This window comes from Erithacus rubecula, assembly GCF_903797595.1.
Source record: "Erithacus rubecula genome assembly, contig: SUPER_Z_unloc_4, whole genome shotgun sequence".
Lineage (NCBI taxonomy): Eukaryota > Metazoa > Chordata > Aves > Passeriformes > Muscicapidae > Erithacus > Erithacus rubecula.
The window spans coordinates 1,455,157-1,471,041 of NW_027635670.1; the positions used below are offsets into that span (position 1 = coordinate 1,455,157).

General features: G+C 38.2%; 1 protein-coding gene across 1 annotated transcript in view; it reads left to right on the forward strand.

Moving 5' to 3' along the window:
- CEMIP2 (cell migration inducing hyaluronidase 2) overlaps positions 1 to 15,885 on the forward strand; it is a 46,683-nt gene that overhangs the window by 14,390 nt on the left and 16,408 nt on the right. Inside the window, exons 3-10 of the mRNA XM_079331470.1 lie at positions 812 to 952; positions 1,511 to 2,072; positions 5,154 to 5,323; positions 6,578 to 6,766; positions 9,430 to 9,599; positions 12,047 to 12,256; positions 12,663 to 12,868; positions 13,450 to 13,519. Of these exons, the coding sequence (XP_079187596.1) occupies positions 812 to 952; positions 1,511 to 2,072; positions 5,154 to 5,323; positions 6,578 to 6,766; positions 9,430 to 9,599; positions 12,047 to 12,256; positions 12,663 to 12,868; positions 13,450 to 13,519 (1,718 nt within the window). The remainder of the gene's footprint in view (positions 1 to 811; positions 953 to 1,510; positions 2,073 to 5,153; positions 5,324 to 6,577; positions 6,767 to 9,429; positions 9,600 to 12,046; positions 12,257 to 12,662; positions 12,869 to 13,449; positions 13,520 to 15,885) is intronic.

The window sequence follows — 15,885 nt, forward strand, 5'->3', positions numbered from 1 at the left end:
CACATTACCCAGATGCTCAATTTGCTTAAGAGATGTGTGGTATAAATACTACATTGCTTTAACTTTGTCTGAAGTCTGTCGCTTCTTGCTATTGTCTCTCTTCCTCTGGCCTTGCAGCTCAGTTTCTAGCTTGGGTAGTGCTGCAGCTTTCACCAAGGACTGTGTGTGTCTCTGCTCTCATGTAGTTTGTAGCCTGATATTTAAGCTGACTTCCCAAGGGATACAAATGTTTAAGTTAGACCCAAATGTCTCATCTCCTGGAAAACTACTCCAGCTGGTCAGGTTTCAGACCATGTTAAGGGTGTTCAGACTATGTTAAGGGTGTCTTGTGCCTCTTGCAGACTTTCACTGAAAGAAATTATTTGAGTGCTTACAAGTAGGAAGGGGCAGGGTTGAGACCTTGAGGATGTCAGATACTTGGATGATTTACAACTATATTAACCTAGTTAGCTGGCCTAAGGCCTCCAGTGCTCAGTGTGATTGCTTTCTATCTGACTGCTTTCCACTTATCTCTTCTCATCTACTCCTGGTAGCCTAATAAATAAAGAGAAAAATCAGATGGTGTTCCAAGGTATCTATGGTCAACAGTAGTTTAATTCAGTAAAAGAATGCCTTCCTCCCCTGAGACTTTAGCTATTTCCCAGTGTGTTTTTAGCTATTCAGGTACAATGACTGCAGTATTGAAAACACAGGAGGATGTGGGCATCCTTTTTGGGTGACTGACCCTTTCTTACTGTGTTCATCCTAATGCTGCCTTGATTGGTGTGGTGATATTAATTATTTTAAAGTTGGATTTCACATTGTATTGCAGAGAATTGTCCTGATCAGAACCCTCGCCTTAAAAACTGGAGCCCTGGAAAAGATCCTGAAAAACGAGTTATTATCAAAAAAGGGGATTTGTTTCGTTTGAACTCAGATGCTACAGTACACTCTATAGTTATACAGGATGGAGGTATGAAATAGCAAGATGAATACCTTGCTTCAATTTCCTGCACATTTTTTACTTCTGTGATTGCATAAAAATATGTTGAAACTTCATCTTGCAGCTGATTGACCAGTTCCCATGCTTTTCTACTTTTCACCCTGCTGCCAGGTCAGGTATATCATTCAAAAGGTGAATTCTCTGTGATGATACTCTAGTATCTTTTCAGTGCAGCATTGATGTAGTTTTCTGTGCAATATAGGAAAACAAGGTTGTTTAGTAGCATTTGTGATACTCAATCTGTTGGTCCTCCAATGGTAACTCTTGTATATTACTAATCCTACCAAACAGGCAGGAAAAGAATTGGAAGAAACCAGCAAATTCTTAGAAAGATAAGTCACAATTGGTAGCAGTTACTTTCCCATATGTGTAATACTTGTAAGAATTATGTATAAGAACACAACAGCTTAATTGATGGATGTGAAAAATAAATCTGTAATTTTTCTGTTGTTCTTACTGCAGAATTTAGTTATTTGAGTCTCTGAATTTTGCTTTGATGTACAGAAATACTTTTTTTTTTCCCTTTAGGTTTACTTGTTTTTGGTGATGATAAAGAAGGTTCTAAAAATATTACCTTGAGAACTCGATTTATCCTGATAAAGGATGGTGGAATGCTTCATGTTGGAGCAGAGAAATGCCGCTATAAATCCAAAGCAACTATTATTTTGTATGGGAAGTCAAATGAAGGTGCTGATGTGCCAGAATTTGGCAAAAAATTTATTGGTGTGGGCCCTGAAGGAGTGCTGGAGTTGCACGGGCGCCAGAAGGTATCATGGACTCTTCTGTCAAAGACTATATATTTCTCAGGGCTGGCCTATGGTCATTATACATTTAAAAAGAATTTTTACCGAGGACTAAATGTTAGAGTGATCGATCAGGATACAGCAGAGGTTTTGGAAGTGCTGAAGTTTGATACTCACGAATTTGCAGAGGAAAGCATAAAGCTCCAGAACTTACTGAAAAATGGGCATCCTGGTCGCATTATTGCTATTGCTGTAGGAGATTCAGCTGCTAAAAATCTTTTGGAGGAAACCAGAGTGACTATTCAAAATCTTCTGGGAAGTAAGTTTGTCAGAGGATTAAGCTACAGGTAAGTAATTTATTTTCCCTTTTGTGCTGAGTAAAGATAATATGCAGATTCTGCTGTGGGGAATTTGTTAAATTTTGACAGTTCATAGAGCTTTTAGAGAATTTTTGTACGTGGTGCTGCCATAATAGTATCCAGTTAGCAGTACAGTTAGCAGACTGGTATCTGTGTGACAAGCTTTTTTGCTTTCTCCTAATTGTTTGCTTTCACTGTTCTTTGTAGAAATTAAAACTGGGTGCAGCAAGGATATTTTCCTCATTCTAAGAGACAGATAACAGTTGCTAGGTGAAGCCTTTAATTTGTATGACTTTGGAAGGACAGGGAGTAGAGTTAAATGCTCTATAAGGTTTCTTCCAACCCAAAGCTTTGTTTATAAGGGATACTAAACCCAGGTATCAAACATCTTATTTATACTTCTGCACTGTTGAAATAAAAGTACAGTATCTCTCCATTGAGTTCTCAAAGGACACAACCTGTAAAGTTATTTTGTGATTGAAATGCAGTTACAAGATGTTTGTCTTTTGGCCATTCTTCTCAGTTGGTCAGGATTTGGTGAGACATTAGAAGAGGTATAACAGGAGTTACCAAAGCAGGAAACTTACACTGCTCTTCATGGCTCTTCATTTAATTGTTGTAAATGGCTTTTTGCAGTGCATGTTCTGAACTTGGCTTTGTGCTGCAGACAGTTGTCCACACTGCTCTGGGCAACGTAAATCAATGTGCCCAGGTGGCCAAGAAGGTCCTGGCTACTATCAGCACTGGGCACTGGTGAAACCACACCTGTGTCCAGTTCTGGCCCCTTAGACTGATGTGCTGGAGTGTGTCCAGAGAAGGGCAGCAGAGCTGATGAAGGATGTAAGCCAAGTCATATGGGGAGCTGCTGAAGGAGCTGGGAATGTTTAGCCTAAATTAAAGGAGGTTCAGAGGGACCTTATTATACTTCCTACAAGACAGGTGGGGGTCAGCCTCTTCCCCTAAGCAGCCAATGCCAGAACAAGAGGACGTAACCTCACGCTGCATCAGGGGAAGTTTACAGTGGAACATAGGAGGAATTTCTTAGTGGAAAGGGATATTAAGCATTGGAACTCTGTCCAGGGAGGTGATGGAGTCACCATCTGTGTAGGTGTTCAAGAAATGACTGGATATGGTACTTGGTACCATAGTCTAGTTGACAAGGTGGCCATTGGTCAAAGGGTAGATGTGATGATCTTAGAGGTATTTTCCAGCCTAAATGGTTCTGTGATTCTGTGCTGGCAGTACAATTGAAAAGTATACCCAGTCTCCTAACTGCCTGTCAGTCTGTTCTTCTTCTGTTGGGATGGTGTTGTATAACCTCTTTGTATTGTCCAGTGTTTTCCAGGAAATTGGTCATTTGGTTTTTCCATTCTATTCTTATCCCTCACTATCCCCTGACATCTGGATTCCAGTTAGTTTCCTCCCTCTGCTTTGGCAGAGGCGAGCTGGCGTGTCAGTCAGGATGGCATGTTCTGACCTCAGTTCCCGTCAGCAGTACATTTGTGTCACTGGCTATTTAAGCACAGGGGTGTGGGATGGAATGCTCTTGCTTCTGAAGCAGTTTGGCCAAAAGTGCCAAGACCTGGATGTCCTATAGCAGAAAACCACTTCCTGAAAGCAGCAAAGCCTGCGTGGCTTCAGATTGCTTGGGTTGTGGTGCAGCTAGCCCAGCCTGTCCTGAGAGGTGTAGGTTTGTGGGGTTTGTCTCTGCCCATGACATCCACACCAGTTTGTCTGAAATGAGGAACTTCTTTAGCCTGTAACTGGGGAGAAGCAGCCTTTTACTCCCTTTTTGCTGAACTGATTCTTGTAGGGTTGCCATAGTCAATAAAGGCTCAGTAAGCACATAACCATCTCTGTGGTGGAAGGTGGGCAAGAAGCTCTCCCTGATGGCTTGCTCAGGAAAAGCAGGGTCATTTTATTAAACCTCTTTGGAGTGAAAAATATGTCAGGATGGAGGTGAATACTCCATTACAGCCCTCACCCCTTCTACTTCTTCCTGCAACACCTGAAATGCAAAGCATGCATCAAAGTAACTGTTTTAGATGTTGATATGTGAAATGCTCAGCTTGTTTGCTGCTGCTACTAAAATGCAGTATATACTATTCCTGTGAACATGTTAATGCTAAAGTATTGTTTGACTTTTTGATCCCAATCAACAAAATCATCAAGAAGGGTTAAAATAAAGACAACTAGATTGAAGGTGGGTTTAATATCTGGCTTTGAATCAATCATTATCAACAGACTGCAGTCCAGCTAGCTGACACTGTTCTCACTTGGGGAGAATGATTCAACTTTAATGATGCAAAATTGTCTGGCTTTTTAATAGATGATCTCGACTGCTTCCTTTGCACACATGGTTATGTCATTACAGAGCAGTAAAGGACAGCAAAATAAACTTGTTATTTAACTTGGTGGCAGCTATCTGTGGCATGTTGTTTGCTTTTGGTTTCCAAACACTCACACATCAGTGGTATATTGCACAAAGGTTGTGTAACAGCATGCATTTCCTTTTTCTGGGTCTGAGCATCCTGAAAGATTCAACAGCTATTGCCTGTCCAGCACAGGGGCCAGCACCAGTGGCTGTTGCTGGCTGTGTCCATCCCTCCTGGCCTGAGGAATGTGCAGTCCCCTGGAGCCCCGAGTGTTCCTTTGGGGTGTTGCTGGCAAATGTCAGGAACGTTGGCAGTGACACTTGCTCCTCCTAGGCCCTGCTAAAGCTGTTTGGGAGTAGGATGCTGTGTGACTTTTGTCACACATCTCTAGCAATTCGCTTTTGGAAAAATGTGTATCTTGTTGGATGTTTACTAAAAATGTATATGGAAGTTTTCTGCAGTAAGAGCTCTCATATTTGCCAATTGTGTATAGGACACCCAGTTATGTTAAAATATTTTTCTCTGCTGTTACATCTGCCCATTTCCTTCTGCATTTTGAAGTTGCATTTTAAAATTAATTTGGAAGAGCAACCAAAAGGTTTTTTATTACTTCTATGTTCCTTGTATTTTCCTGGTTTTGTAAATAATTTTTGAAGGGCCATTATATTTAAACATTTACTTTTGATTTTCACAGGCAAGCCTGGGCTTTAGTTGGTGTTATAGGTGGTGGAAATTCTTCCTGTAATGAATCAGTGAGAAACTATGAAAACCACAGCACTGGTGGGAAAGCTCTTGCTCAAAAAGAGTTTTTCACAGTGGATGGTCAGAAGTTTGTTGTGAGAGCTTACAGCGAATGGAATGATGGTAGGAAAGTGTTTTGTGAAATCCTACAGTTGGGGGAAAAGAAAAAATACTTTATATGCTTTTTTTCACTAGAACTTCTGGTTGCAATTTAAATTTTTGAATGCTGCTATAAGTTATTTTTTCTTGCTATGGATGAAATAGGAACACACAGTTATTCAGTACGACCTATTTTCTCACTCTGTATACAGTATGTGAGCAGCATAGTATTGAGTCTTAAATTCTAGTATATTTAGATGAAATTCTAGTATATTTAGATAGGAGTCTTGTAAGTTCTGATACTTTTAAAATTTTTTTGTAATTTGGCAGTTCATATATATTTTATTTCTAAGCTTCTGAGATGTTGATTATGATAAAAAAAAATGAACTACAGAAGGTGAATGAAATGTTTTATTCTTGTTACAATTTTCTGTTGCTGTTAGGAGTGTTGAACTTTAGGCAGCTGTTCTGATACAAAGTTTAATCTGTGATATAAAAAGCTGGAAGACCTGCCACTTGCTTGCTTTTCCCCATTATTAATTTTTTAAATTTAAGATATCTTTGATCTGAGTTTTTGTGGTAATTACCTCTTTCTGTTTTTAGAATTATTGAATGATATTGTGTTTTTCTCAAAAATTGTTTATAGTAGTCATAAGTTTATTTGTTAGGCAGTTGAAATATTTGGTACTACCCCTTTACTGTTCATTACAGCCCCATGAAAACACATAGATTTATATTAAAAAAAAAAATCCACCAAAATACATCTTTTACCTGCTGGTGCTGTAGAGTTAGGTTCAAGGGTTTGCAAAAGCTAACTTATGCAAATTCATAAGCCAATAAAATTCTGTGTGTGTGCCATTTAGTCTGCCAAACTGTTCTGTTAGTTGTTCTTAAAAAAGAAAGTCCTCTGCTTTGTTTTCCACATCCTTGATTGCATCTGTACAGTTTAAAATGGCAAAACAATGTCACTTGGAGGTAGCTGGACCTACAAATTACTGCCATATAAAACTAGGTTTTTATGAAGAAAAAAAAATCATAGATTGTTTCAGTCACCATTTGTTCTGTGTTTTCCCTTTGTTTTGTGATCCCATAAGCAAACAGGCTGTAAAGGCATCTCACACTGGCATGTGTGAGGTCAGAGTTGTACTTCAGAGGGCTTTGGGGCCTGCGAAATCTCGTATGTATTTTATTAGCATCTTCTTGGGAATTGTTTCACATAAAGATGATTATAATCTTTATTTCCCCTTCTTTTTCTTTTTTTTTTTTTTTTTCAATTAGGTGTCCCAATATCAGGCTTCCAGGTGGAAGCAGTGGGTGGAGTAATACTGAATCTTCTGGATGATGTTAGTAGTTGGGAACCAGGAGACAGGATTGTGGTTGCAAGCACAGACTATTCCATGTATCAGACAGAGGAATTCACCCTCCTTCCCTGCCCGGAGTGTACCAAGCATCAGGTTAAAGTCAAAGGTATGAGAGCAGAGTCACCATGTGAAGATCTGTGTGGAATATGTATTTGCAGTGCAAACAGTAAAGAGCAGCCTTTTCTTGAATCACTGTATGGCTTTGTTGCCACACACACAGATGTGTAATTCTCCTTGCTATAAAATGACTTGGTGTGTCAGGTCTCCCTTACAGCTCACCATGCTAACTTTTCTTCCTTATTTCTTCCCAGGCTCTTTGAATGCCTTATTTTTTTTTTTTTTCCCAGTAGGGTTAGGCTTGTTTTCCTTCCTTGGCTCCTTTCTGTCTTTTCACAAGTTTTCTTTACAGATGCTTGAATAGCTGCTGTGGTCATTACTTGTTTCCCTTGCCTTTAGTGTCATTCTCATATCATGAAAATTTTTTTGTTTCTTTTATTATTAAAAAAGTAGAAATGCAAACAGGAAGGGAAAAAGAAAGTTGTGGTCTTTGAACCTGTACCTTTTTTCTTTTTTTCTCCTTTCCCTCAGTCTCCTTTTTGCCACCTCCCCAGCAAAATGGTTATACAATAAGTAGCCCTTCCAAGATTCTGCTCTCACAGGATATCCCTGAGTCGTTGCAATCTGTTTTTCCTTTGGGTGGGATGCACAAGTAAATGGTCATGCATGTTGTTGACCATTTCCTTTTTATTATCTGAATCATTCAGCTTGACATCACAAGAGCCTCCCAGGGGACTGGCTTGCCAGCTATGCTGGCGTCTCTATTTCCTTCTGCTCCACACCTGCTCCATGGTGCTGCTGCCCTCCCCTGTGGTGTCCTCTAGCTCCTGGTGTGGAGCTTCCCCTCACTCCTGGTGTGCTGCAGCATCAGTCCATAGCACAAACTAACGACCTGCAGTGTTAGTTTGCAGCAGCTTGTGGGTGTTCTTCTCAGTCTGGTTTTGTCCCGTTAATTTCTGCACAGTGCAACTTCCTTTTCTTCAAACTGCTTTTCTCCTTCTTCATTCTTGGAAGTTTTCTGCCAACAGCCTCAGATTTCCCTGTCCACCTGTTCATTAGGAGACAGGTCTGTCTGTCCCTCTGGTGGTGAAATTTGCTTCTCACACATTTGTTAGCATGGGTCACGTGTGTTCTCCTGCATTGAGAAATCTCAAGTATGAAGAAAGCATAATCCATTTACCTTATTATACTGTCAGAGAATACCTGTTTGAGTGAAGCTGTAGAGCTAACTTAGAGCTATTGAACGTGACTTTTTTTTTTTTTTTTTTTTTGTTCTTGAGTGTCATGTGTTTCACTGGGCACGGTGTTTTAAAGAGCAAACTTAACTGGAAGGCTGCAGTATGAAGTTTAAGAAGTTAATTGTCTTCACTGAATGGTGTGTGTATAGACTCTATTTCATTTTGGAAATCAGGTGCTATGAAAAAGCAGCTGCTTCTAAAGGTTAAAAAACCCTGTATTTTCACAAGATGTACAATGTGGCATAAAATACAAAATCTTGGCTTTTTTTTTTTTTGTTTAAAGTAAATCCCAGCTAAACTATTAAAAACCTGTTAAAGGAGGTGAACTTAGTCAGCTTTCCCAATTGGGGTGCTTTGCCACCTTCAATATAGTTTTCCTTGTCATAGTAATGTATGCAGTTTTAAAAAGTCCCCATGTCACACTGCATATTTGTTTCACAAAGAAGGAATTTTCTGTATAATAGTAAACTTGACATGCTGAAGAACATACCATCTTTTGAAATTATTTCTTGCATTGTTTTGCTAGGTTTTTTGCTGGTTTCACCTTTTTGTAGTAGGAAAACTAAAAAGTATTGTTTTGTAGGAGCCTTGGTTGATCTTTCTGCACTTGATTTCTTGAGCTGCTAGTCAAATACAGGGGAAAACAATAGGCAAGCCTTTAGAGAGAGGAGTGCAGTCCCATTTACAGACACCTCTTGTCTTTTTAAATCCTCAGAAGCAGATACAGTGTTGGGATCGCTCTTAGTTCTGCTTCATGGTCTGGTAGTTTAGGCTTATATATTTTTTTTAAGGCTTGGAAGGGATAATAATAGTCTGTATTCAGGATATCAATAAATGCATGAATGTATTTTTTAAGGTTTACAGAACCAGATAATTTTCTCAGTTTCAATGAGAAATTGGTTGCGTTTTTGAAGAAGGATGTAAAACCAGACTATCTTCTTTTCCCTAATTTTGAGTTATATACATCTTCAGAATAACTGCCTAAGAAAGAGGAAATTTAGTTAGGAAAGCAAGTTGTTTTTTTCTTTTAGGAGGAGGTCAATATAGTTTCAAACAGTATTTAGACTTCATTTTCAGTTCTTAATTTGTCTTTGAAACAGATTAAGCAGCCAGAATCTTTTTTCTTTTATAACCAGTCTGCATCTGTGTTTCACTAAAAGCTTCATACATTGGGTTAATTTAAGCTCTTCTTTGTTTTTTTCCCCCCCCTTGTGTTCATAAACTATTGGATCAAAACTATAAGGTGCACTTGCAAATAAAATGTTGATATTTTTGGGGGATTGGTTTCTTATTAAAATGATAAATGCATCTACCATAAGAAAAGCTAAGAAAGACCAGCAGGTTAAGGAGGAGGAGTGCACAGGTTTTGTTGCTGCAGTTGTCTTGCTTATTTATACAAGCTGATTCTGGTTTTAATCAGTGGTGACCTTTTTTCTTTTTTTTTTTTTCTGCTTCAAAACTTGCTGTTGGACAGAAAACCCTCAGTTTCCTCATGTAGGAGAAGTAATTGATGGAGTGGACATGAGAGCAGAAGTTGGAGTTCTTACAAGAAACATCCTAATAAGGGGGGAGACAGAAAATACCTGCTATCTTGAAAAGGACTGTCAGTTCTTCAATTATGATACATTTGGTGGACATATCAAGGTTTGTAAAACATCTCCAATTAACTTTCTGTCATGTAAAGGCATATGTTAAGGGAAAAAGATCAATGTGTGGAAATGGCTTCTTTCTCAGCTTTACCCAGATTAGATTTAACTCCTCAAGACTTAGTCTGTAGAATTGAAAGAAGGGATATAATGCACAGACTGTTCTAGAAACATCCAGCAGGTATTGTAATGTTGTGTGGTAGGGATTAAATGAGTGATATCCATGCATGTGCATCCTATAACATTACAGAATAAAGCTAGATCTCCCTTGTGTTTCTCTTCCTTCCTTTCACTGCCTTTGTATCTCCCCAGATGATGAGCATTGAATCCCAATTCAGACTGCCCATCTGAACCTGATCACTACAGAGGCATGGAGGGGGGAGAAACTGACTTGTACTATGGGGTTTTGTATTTAGTTTCTTAAAAATCTGAAAGTACTAATGTTATATAAAGGAAGCTGCTTCAAATTTCTTGTATTATGAACATAAAGCTGAGAGGAAGGAGTGTTCTAGAAACTAGTATTTAAACTTGTGTTCATTTACATCTTTAGATGAAAGATTTGAGCAGCAGTGCTCCAGTGATGCTAGAGAAGTTTGAGGCCTCAAATTTTAATTTCAAATATAATTGTGCTCATTAGGTGGTTATCACAGTTTAAATCCCTTTCTAATTTATTTGGATGCAGATTTTAATTTCATAGTGGTGGCCATAATAGCGGGAAAGAAAATTAGCCCCTTCCTAATATGTGGCAGCTTTTGTTTTGTGGAAGAAGGTAGATGTACTCAAGATATCAAGGGTTCAAGATAATGTAATGAAAGAAGATAATGACAAGCTGTGTGTCTTGATGAATCCTGTTAAGTGTGACCTTGATTGCCACAAAAGTGTAAATAAGCAGACCTTCAGTTGTCTGGAAGGTAGAAGAGAAAACAAACATTTTGACTCATCAGAGTTAAATTGTTCCCAGGAGACTGAGTAGTGAGTATCTGTTGCCAAACCTAGACTTCAGCACTGAAAGTATTTTTGTTTTATGCTAGTCTTACATTCTCAAGCAGAGGGATCCTAAACATTAAGAAATGTAATAGCTTTTGAACATCCTGAACTCCTACTGGACAGTAGTTCTGTAGCCTAAAGTGGACTCAGTGGCAGTGAGGAGAGGCATTAGTTTGCAGTTTTGGTGCTTTTCAGTAGTAAAAGCTAGAGATTAGGGATGCCTAAAAGATTGGATTTGGATCATCCCTTTCTAAATGTTAGGCATGCAAACCCTAAGAGTTCAATTAAAGGAGGAGGAAAAAAATATATTACTGATTTCCCTATGAAAATTGGTAATTTTGATAAATACTCAGTGCAGGTAAGTTAATGAAATGGAGTTACCCAAAAAAAAAAAAAAAAAAAAAAAAAAAAAGTAGGGCTTGTTTTGGTTGTTGTAATTCAGTTTTTAACTCAGGTCATTGCAGTTTAGCTGTTGCACTTGGTTTATGCTTTCCTAGCAGTTTAGGTGGGAGAAAACATTTTCTCCTGCATTACTGGTACAACCTCATTATGACTTTAATTCATACACAGTAACTTTACTGTGAAGTCCTGTGATTGTGAGGGTAATTTCACATATTTCTTAGTAACATTTCTCTGGAATGCAGTGTCCAGTTTTGGGCTCTCCTTGCAATGAGAGTGTAGATGCACTGGGGTGTGCAGGATAGGTTGTGTGGCAGTGTGTGGTGATGAGTGACAGGGAGCTGAGAGGAGGGATCTTGTTGCTGTCTTCAGGTGCTGGTGAGGGTTCAGAGTGGCCACAGCAGTTCTTGGAGGTGCATAGCAGTAGGACAAGAGGCAGTGGGACCGGGCTTAAAGAAGGCAAATAATGCTACTGTACTGGGAAACTGAAAGGGTAGAACCAATTAACACCACGAGTGTCTCTGTGACTGGAGGTATTCTCTGAGCAATGTGCTGAGCAGTTGTTTTATGAAGCTGACCCAGCACCAAGCTCTCAACTGGACTAGGTTTTTCAATGGGTTCCTTTGAGACTCCATTATTCTGGGGTTTTTTTTTATTCAGCTAAGGCTGCACTCATGCTGGTGCAGCTTCATTAAAGACAGCCAGATTCGGGTGACTTCTGTTTGGTTGGACAGTATGTGTGAAACTATTTAATGTGCCACCTGGTAAAGACCTGACAATAAAGAGTGGCAGTATGTGTGGTAAAAATTCCTCTCTTGTAGCCACACGGAGATTCAAATTTGAAACTTATTTATGAAGGATACAGTTTTGTAAGGCATTTTGTAAAGTTTGTTCTAACTTTTATTGTGTTGGCTGGCGTGTGCCAACTGTGCACAGATTCTAGCTTCTGGACATCTGGGGTAGATGATGTATTAACTTAAAATTTCCATTGGTTAAAAAGCAAATAATTGGTCATTCACTCTGGACTTCTTTTTTTTTTTTTTTTTTTTTTTTTTTTAGGTTTTAAAGAATTTTACATCTGTTCACCTTTCCTATGTGGAACTGAAGCAAATGGGCCAGCAGCAGATTGGAAGTTACCCTGTTCACTTTCACCTTTGTGGGGATGTGGATGAAAAAGGAGGATATACTTTTAAAACTTATCTGGAAGGTCTTTCCATTCATCACTGTTTTTCCAGATGTGTGACTGTTCATGCAACTAATGGTTTGCTGGTAGGTGCATGGAGAGTAAAACATATTATGTTAGAATAAATATTATAAAGAACATTTAGATGATAAAAGGATCCTATCTCTTCTGCAAATTTGATTCTTAGCAATGATTTTCTTATTTCAGTGGATAAATAAATTACTGCAAAGAGTAATTTAACAGTTCTCAGCATTCTGTTTTTTCAGATTCTAACAGCAGCTCGCTGTAACACAGCTGTAAGGCAGCTAAGCTTTCCAGACATAGCAGTGTGTTTGTAAGGGGTGAATAAATCTATGTGCTTGAATCATCTGAGCTGCTGATACTGACACTTCACTCTGCAGCTGTGCCAAGATAGTAAAACTAGATGGTATTTGTCAAATAAATCTCAGTAAATGCTACTACTGCTGACATAATGAACTTGTATTCCAACAGATAAAGGACACCATTGGCTACGACACACTAGGTCACTGTTTCTTTATAGAAGATGGCATTGAGCAGAGGAATACTTTGTTCCACAACCTTGGGCTAGTCACAAAACCAGGCACTCTTCTGCCTACAGACAGAAACAGCAGCATGTGTACTGGGATTAGGGATAAAGTGTATGGAAGTTATGTGCCAGTGCCAGCCACAGACTGCATGTGAGTATATCATGATGGAAAAGTAAAACCCAAACAGCTGTAACAGTTAAACTGCTGATAATCTCTTGATTATCATACAACACAGATGGAAAACACTTTTATCTATAATTTAATGAATGTAATTCACAGAGTACTGGTATTTTTAAAATAGCAATAAAAATAAACATTTAGTCTTCTATTAAAGATAAAAATGGTTTCTAGGAATATTGTTGTTTCTTGTGATACTTGGAACCTTAAAATCTGTTGGACATCTTCACTACTGCATAAATGTATGCATATTCTCAAGTTGTCACCACTATTTTTATGGATACTATTTCTTTCTTGTGAAAGCTTCTTAGAACATTTTATCATTGCATGGAATATCTGCACAACATTAAATACAATACTATGCATACAAATAATAAAAATTAAAAGAAGGTATTTTTGACTTCTAGGTATGGAAGGTTTTGTGATGTGTATTTTGAATGTGAAGCAGTTTCTTCATCAGTTTAGCTTTTTCTGATGTGTATGTTAAAAAGGAAAGATACTTCTGTTTGAGCTAGAGGTATTGTGTAGTAACTTGTTTCTGAATAATATTGCAGGGCCGTTTCAACATTCTGGATTTCTCATCCCAATAATCATCTTATAAATAATGCAGCAGCAGGCTCACAGGTAAGGCTTAAGATAATTCATAACAATCTGCTTATGTCACTGGCATTTGTAAAATCTGTAACATTTACAGTGCCAGATACACATATATTTTTCTTTTTTATATATAAATATTTTTATGTTTGGCAGCATATTGGCATTGAAAGTGCAGGGTATGTCTAGGTGTGCATTTAAATGATGCCAAAAGTCTTTGTTGTGGCTGCAACAGAGGAGATATCTTCTTTGTATTTAATAGACCTGACAGTATTGTCAATGTAGAAATGTAGTAGTGTCTATGTAGAAATCCTTTTATTTTCACAGAATTGATGTATTTCACAATGAATCTTCTATATTTCCTGTAGATTGTCATGAGTTTAGTGACAGCTCTGCAAGAGCTGTAGTCACTGGAATGAAAAATGACTGCAAAAAAGCATTCATTGTGTAAGAAACAGTTAAAACACTTCTGTTGCTGGTTAGTCAATTGTTTCCAGCCAGTGACTGCTGGTGTGGTTTTGCTTGTTCTGAACCTTGTATTAGTGCAAATATCTTGTCATAGCTTCCTGTGATACAAAGATGTGTACATACTATGTAGGAGGCAGCTGGAGTCTGTTCTGTATTGGATGAGAGGCTGAGATATGTAAGGTTTTTTAAGTTGGATTATTCTGAAGAAATCAGTGGGAATGCAAAACAGGAAGGGTTGTTGATTGTTGTTGCAAAGGCTCCAGTGTTGGAAGAATATGGGCCCATATACTTTTACAGATAACATTTATCTGTAACTGATAGCACATGTTATTAATAAATAGAATAGGATTCAGAATACTTACCTGAGTTGAAATATCTGGAGTATTAAAAAAATAAGAAAATTTCTTTCTGTTTTTTGTGTGGTCTCATTCTCGTTGCTTTCATTGTAGTGGATTTGCTTCTATTTGTTTGTTTTCTACTTGACTGTCTACAGCTAGGAGGGATCTGGACTCGCTTCCCAAATTAAAATGGGTCTTTTCTGTCCAACACAATGTCTTTCCATTTTGCTTGCTTTATGTAATGTAACTAGTTTAGGTATTAAGTTAAGTTAAACAACTTCTTTGCTTCTGTGATCTGGTGCTTAAGTCCTGCCAGGTCTTTTTCTGCCTGTGTAGCTCATCCCAGTAGATGTTACTTCCTTTTATTAGCAGGATCTGCCTGACTGGAGCAAGCATGTGTCTCTGGCACAAAGTTTCGCCACTTTGATGTGTCCTTGCATGGATGTAAACACGTCAGTATAAAGGGACCACAGCTTAATGTTTTGGAAATAGAATAATTCAACTGTTCTCATACAGACTCTGCACTATAGAGTTTTTGCTGGTATGAGCTAGTGCAATTCACAGCCAAATAATTCCATTCTTCTTGAGGTCCTTGGTTGCGCAGTGGGGCCTGTGATAAGGCTGTATAGGCAGTACATGTTTCTTTTGTTTTGGTGTGTATGAGAGAAAAGAGGAAAAAGCCCCCAACCTTTTTCATATTTCTCAATGCTTGCAGATGCTTAACAAGCTTTTAAGTTTATCTAAGTCTATTTTCCAAGCATCAGGGGGTGTTTTGGATGAAATTTGAGTCTGCCAAGCACAAAGCTGTACTTAATTATATGTGAGGCAAGATTTTGGTATTTTTATTAATGGAACATCCATATTTGCTTTGTAATGGTTAATCACCAGAAATGTCAGTGTGTCATCATTACACACTGGGATGGGAGCGTTACTGGAAAGTAGAATTTCCAGCACTCATTGGAAAATTAGTATATTCTTGGAGTGAAATGCATTAAATCTTTTAAGCCAGGATGAATTCACTTTATCCATGTTTCTTAAAAAGGTTGATGATCATTTTTCATGAGATGGAGCACTCAGTGTATCTTTAGCTATCATTTAATCCTTTAATGTGGCTTATGGGGTGATTATTTTTTAAGGGCACACAGCCTATGGTCAGGTAAAGGTTTTGATGTCTATAGGTGCCTGCAGTGCAAATGTCATGATGCCACGAGTTGCGAACCCAAATGTAGTTGAAAGGGAATTTTGTGGGTTTCATTTAGCAGAAAAATCCAACTTCAAGAGCAGAGATCTTAAAGAAGTACAGAAAATGAACAGATACTAAAATTATTTCTGCATATCGTTGGCACAGTGCCTTGAACCAACCAGATTGTTTGATGTGCTTTTTTTCCTTGTCTTCTGAAAACTATTGAGGGCGTTTTTGGCTGTGCCATTTAAATTTTGATGGGAACAGAGATGTCCCAACCTTAACAGACTGGAACAGTAAGGACAGGAGGAATGATTTTGAGTATCTTACTGTGAATACTATTATCTATTAGTGAATAAAAATCTAGTTTGTGGGATGTCACAACTGAATGCAGAAGGTACATTAAC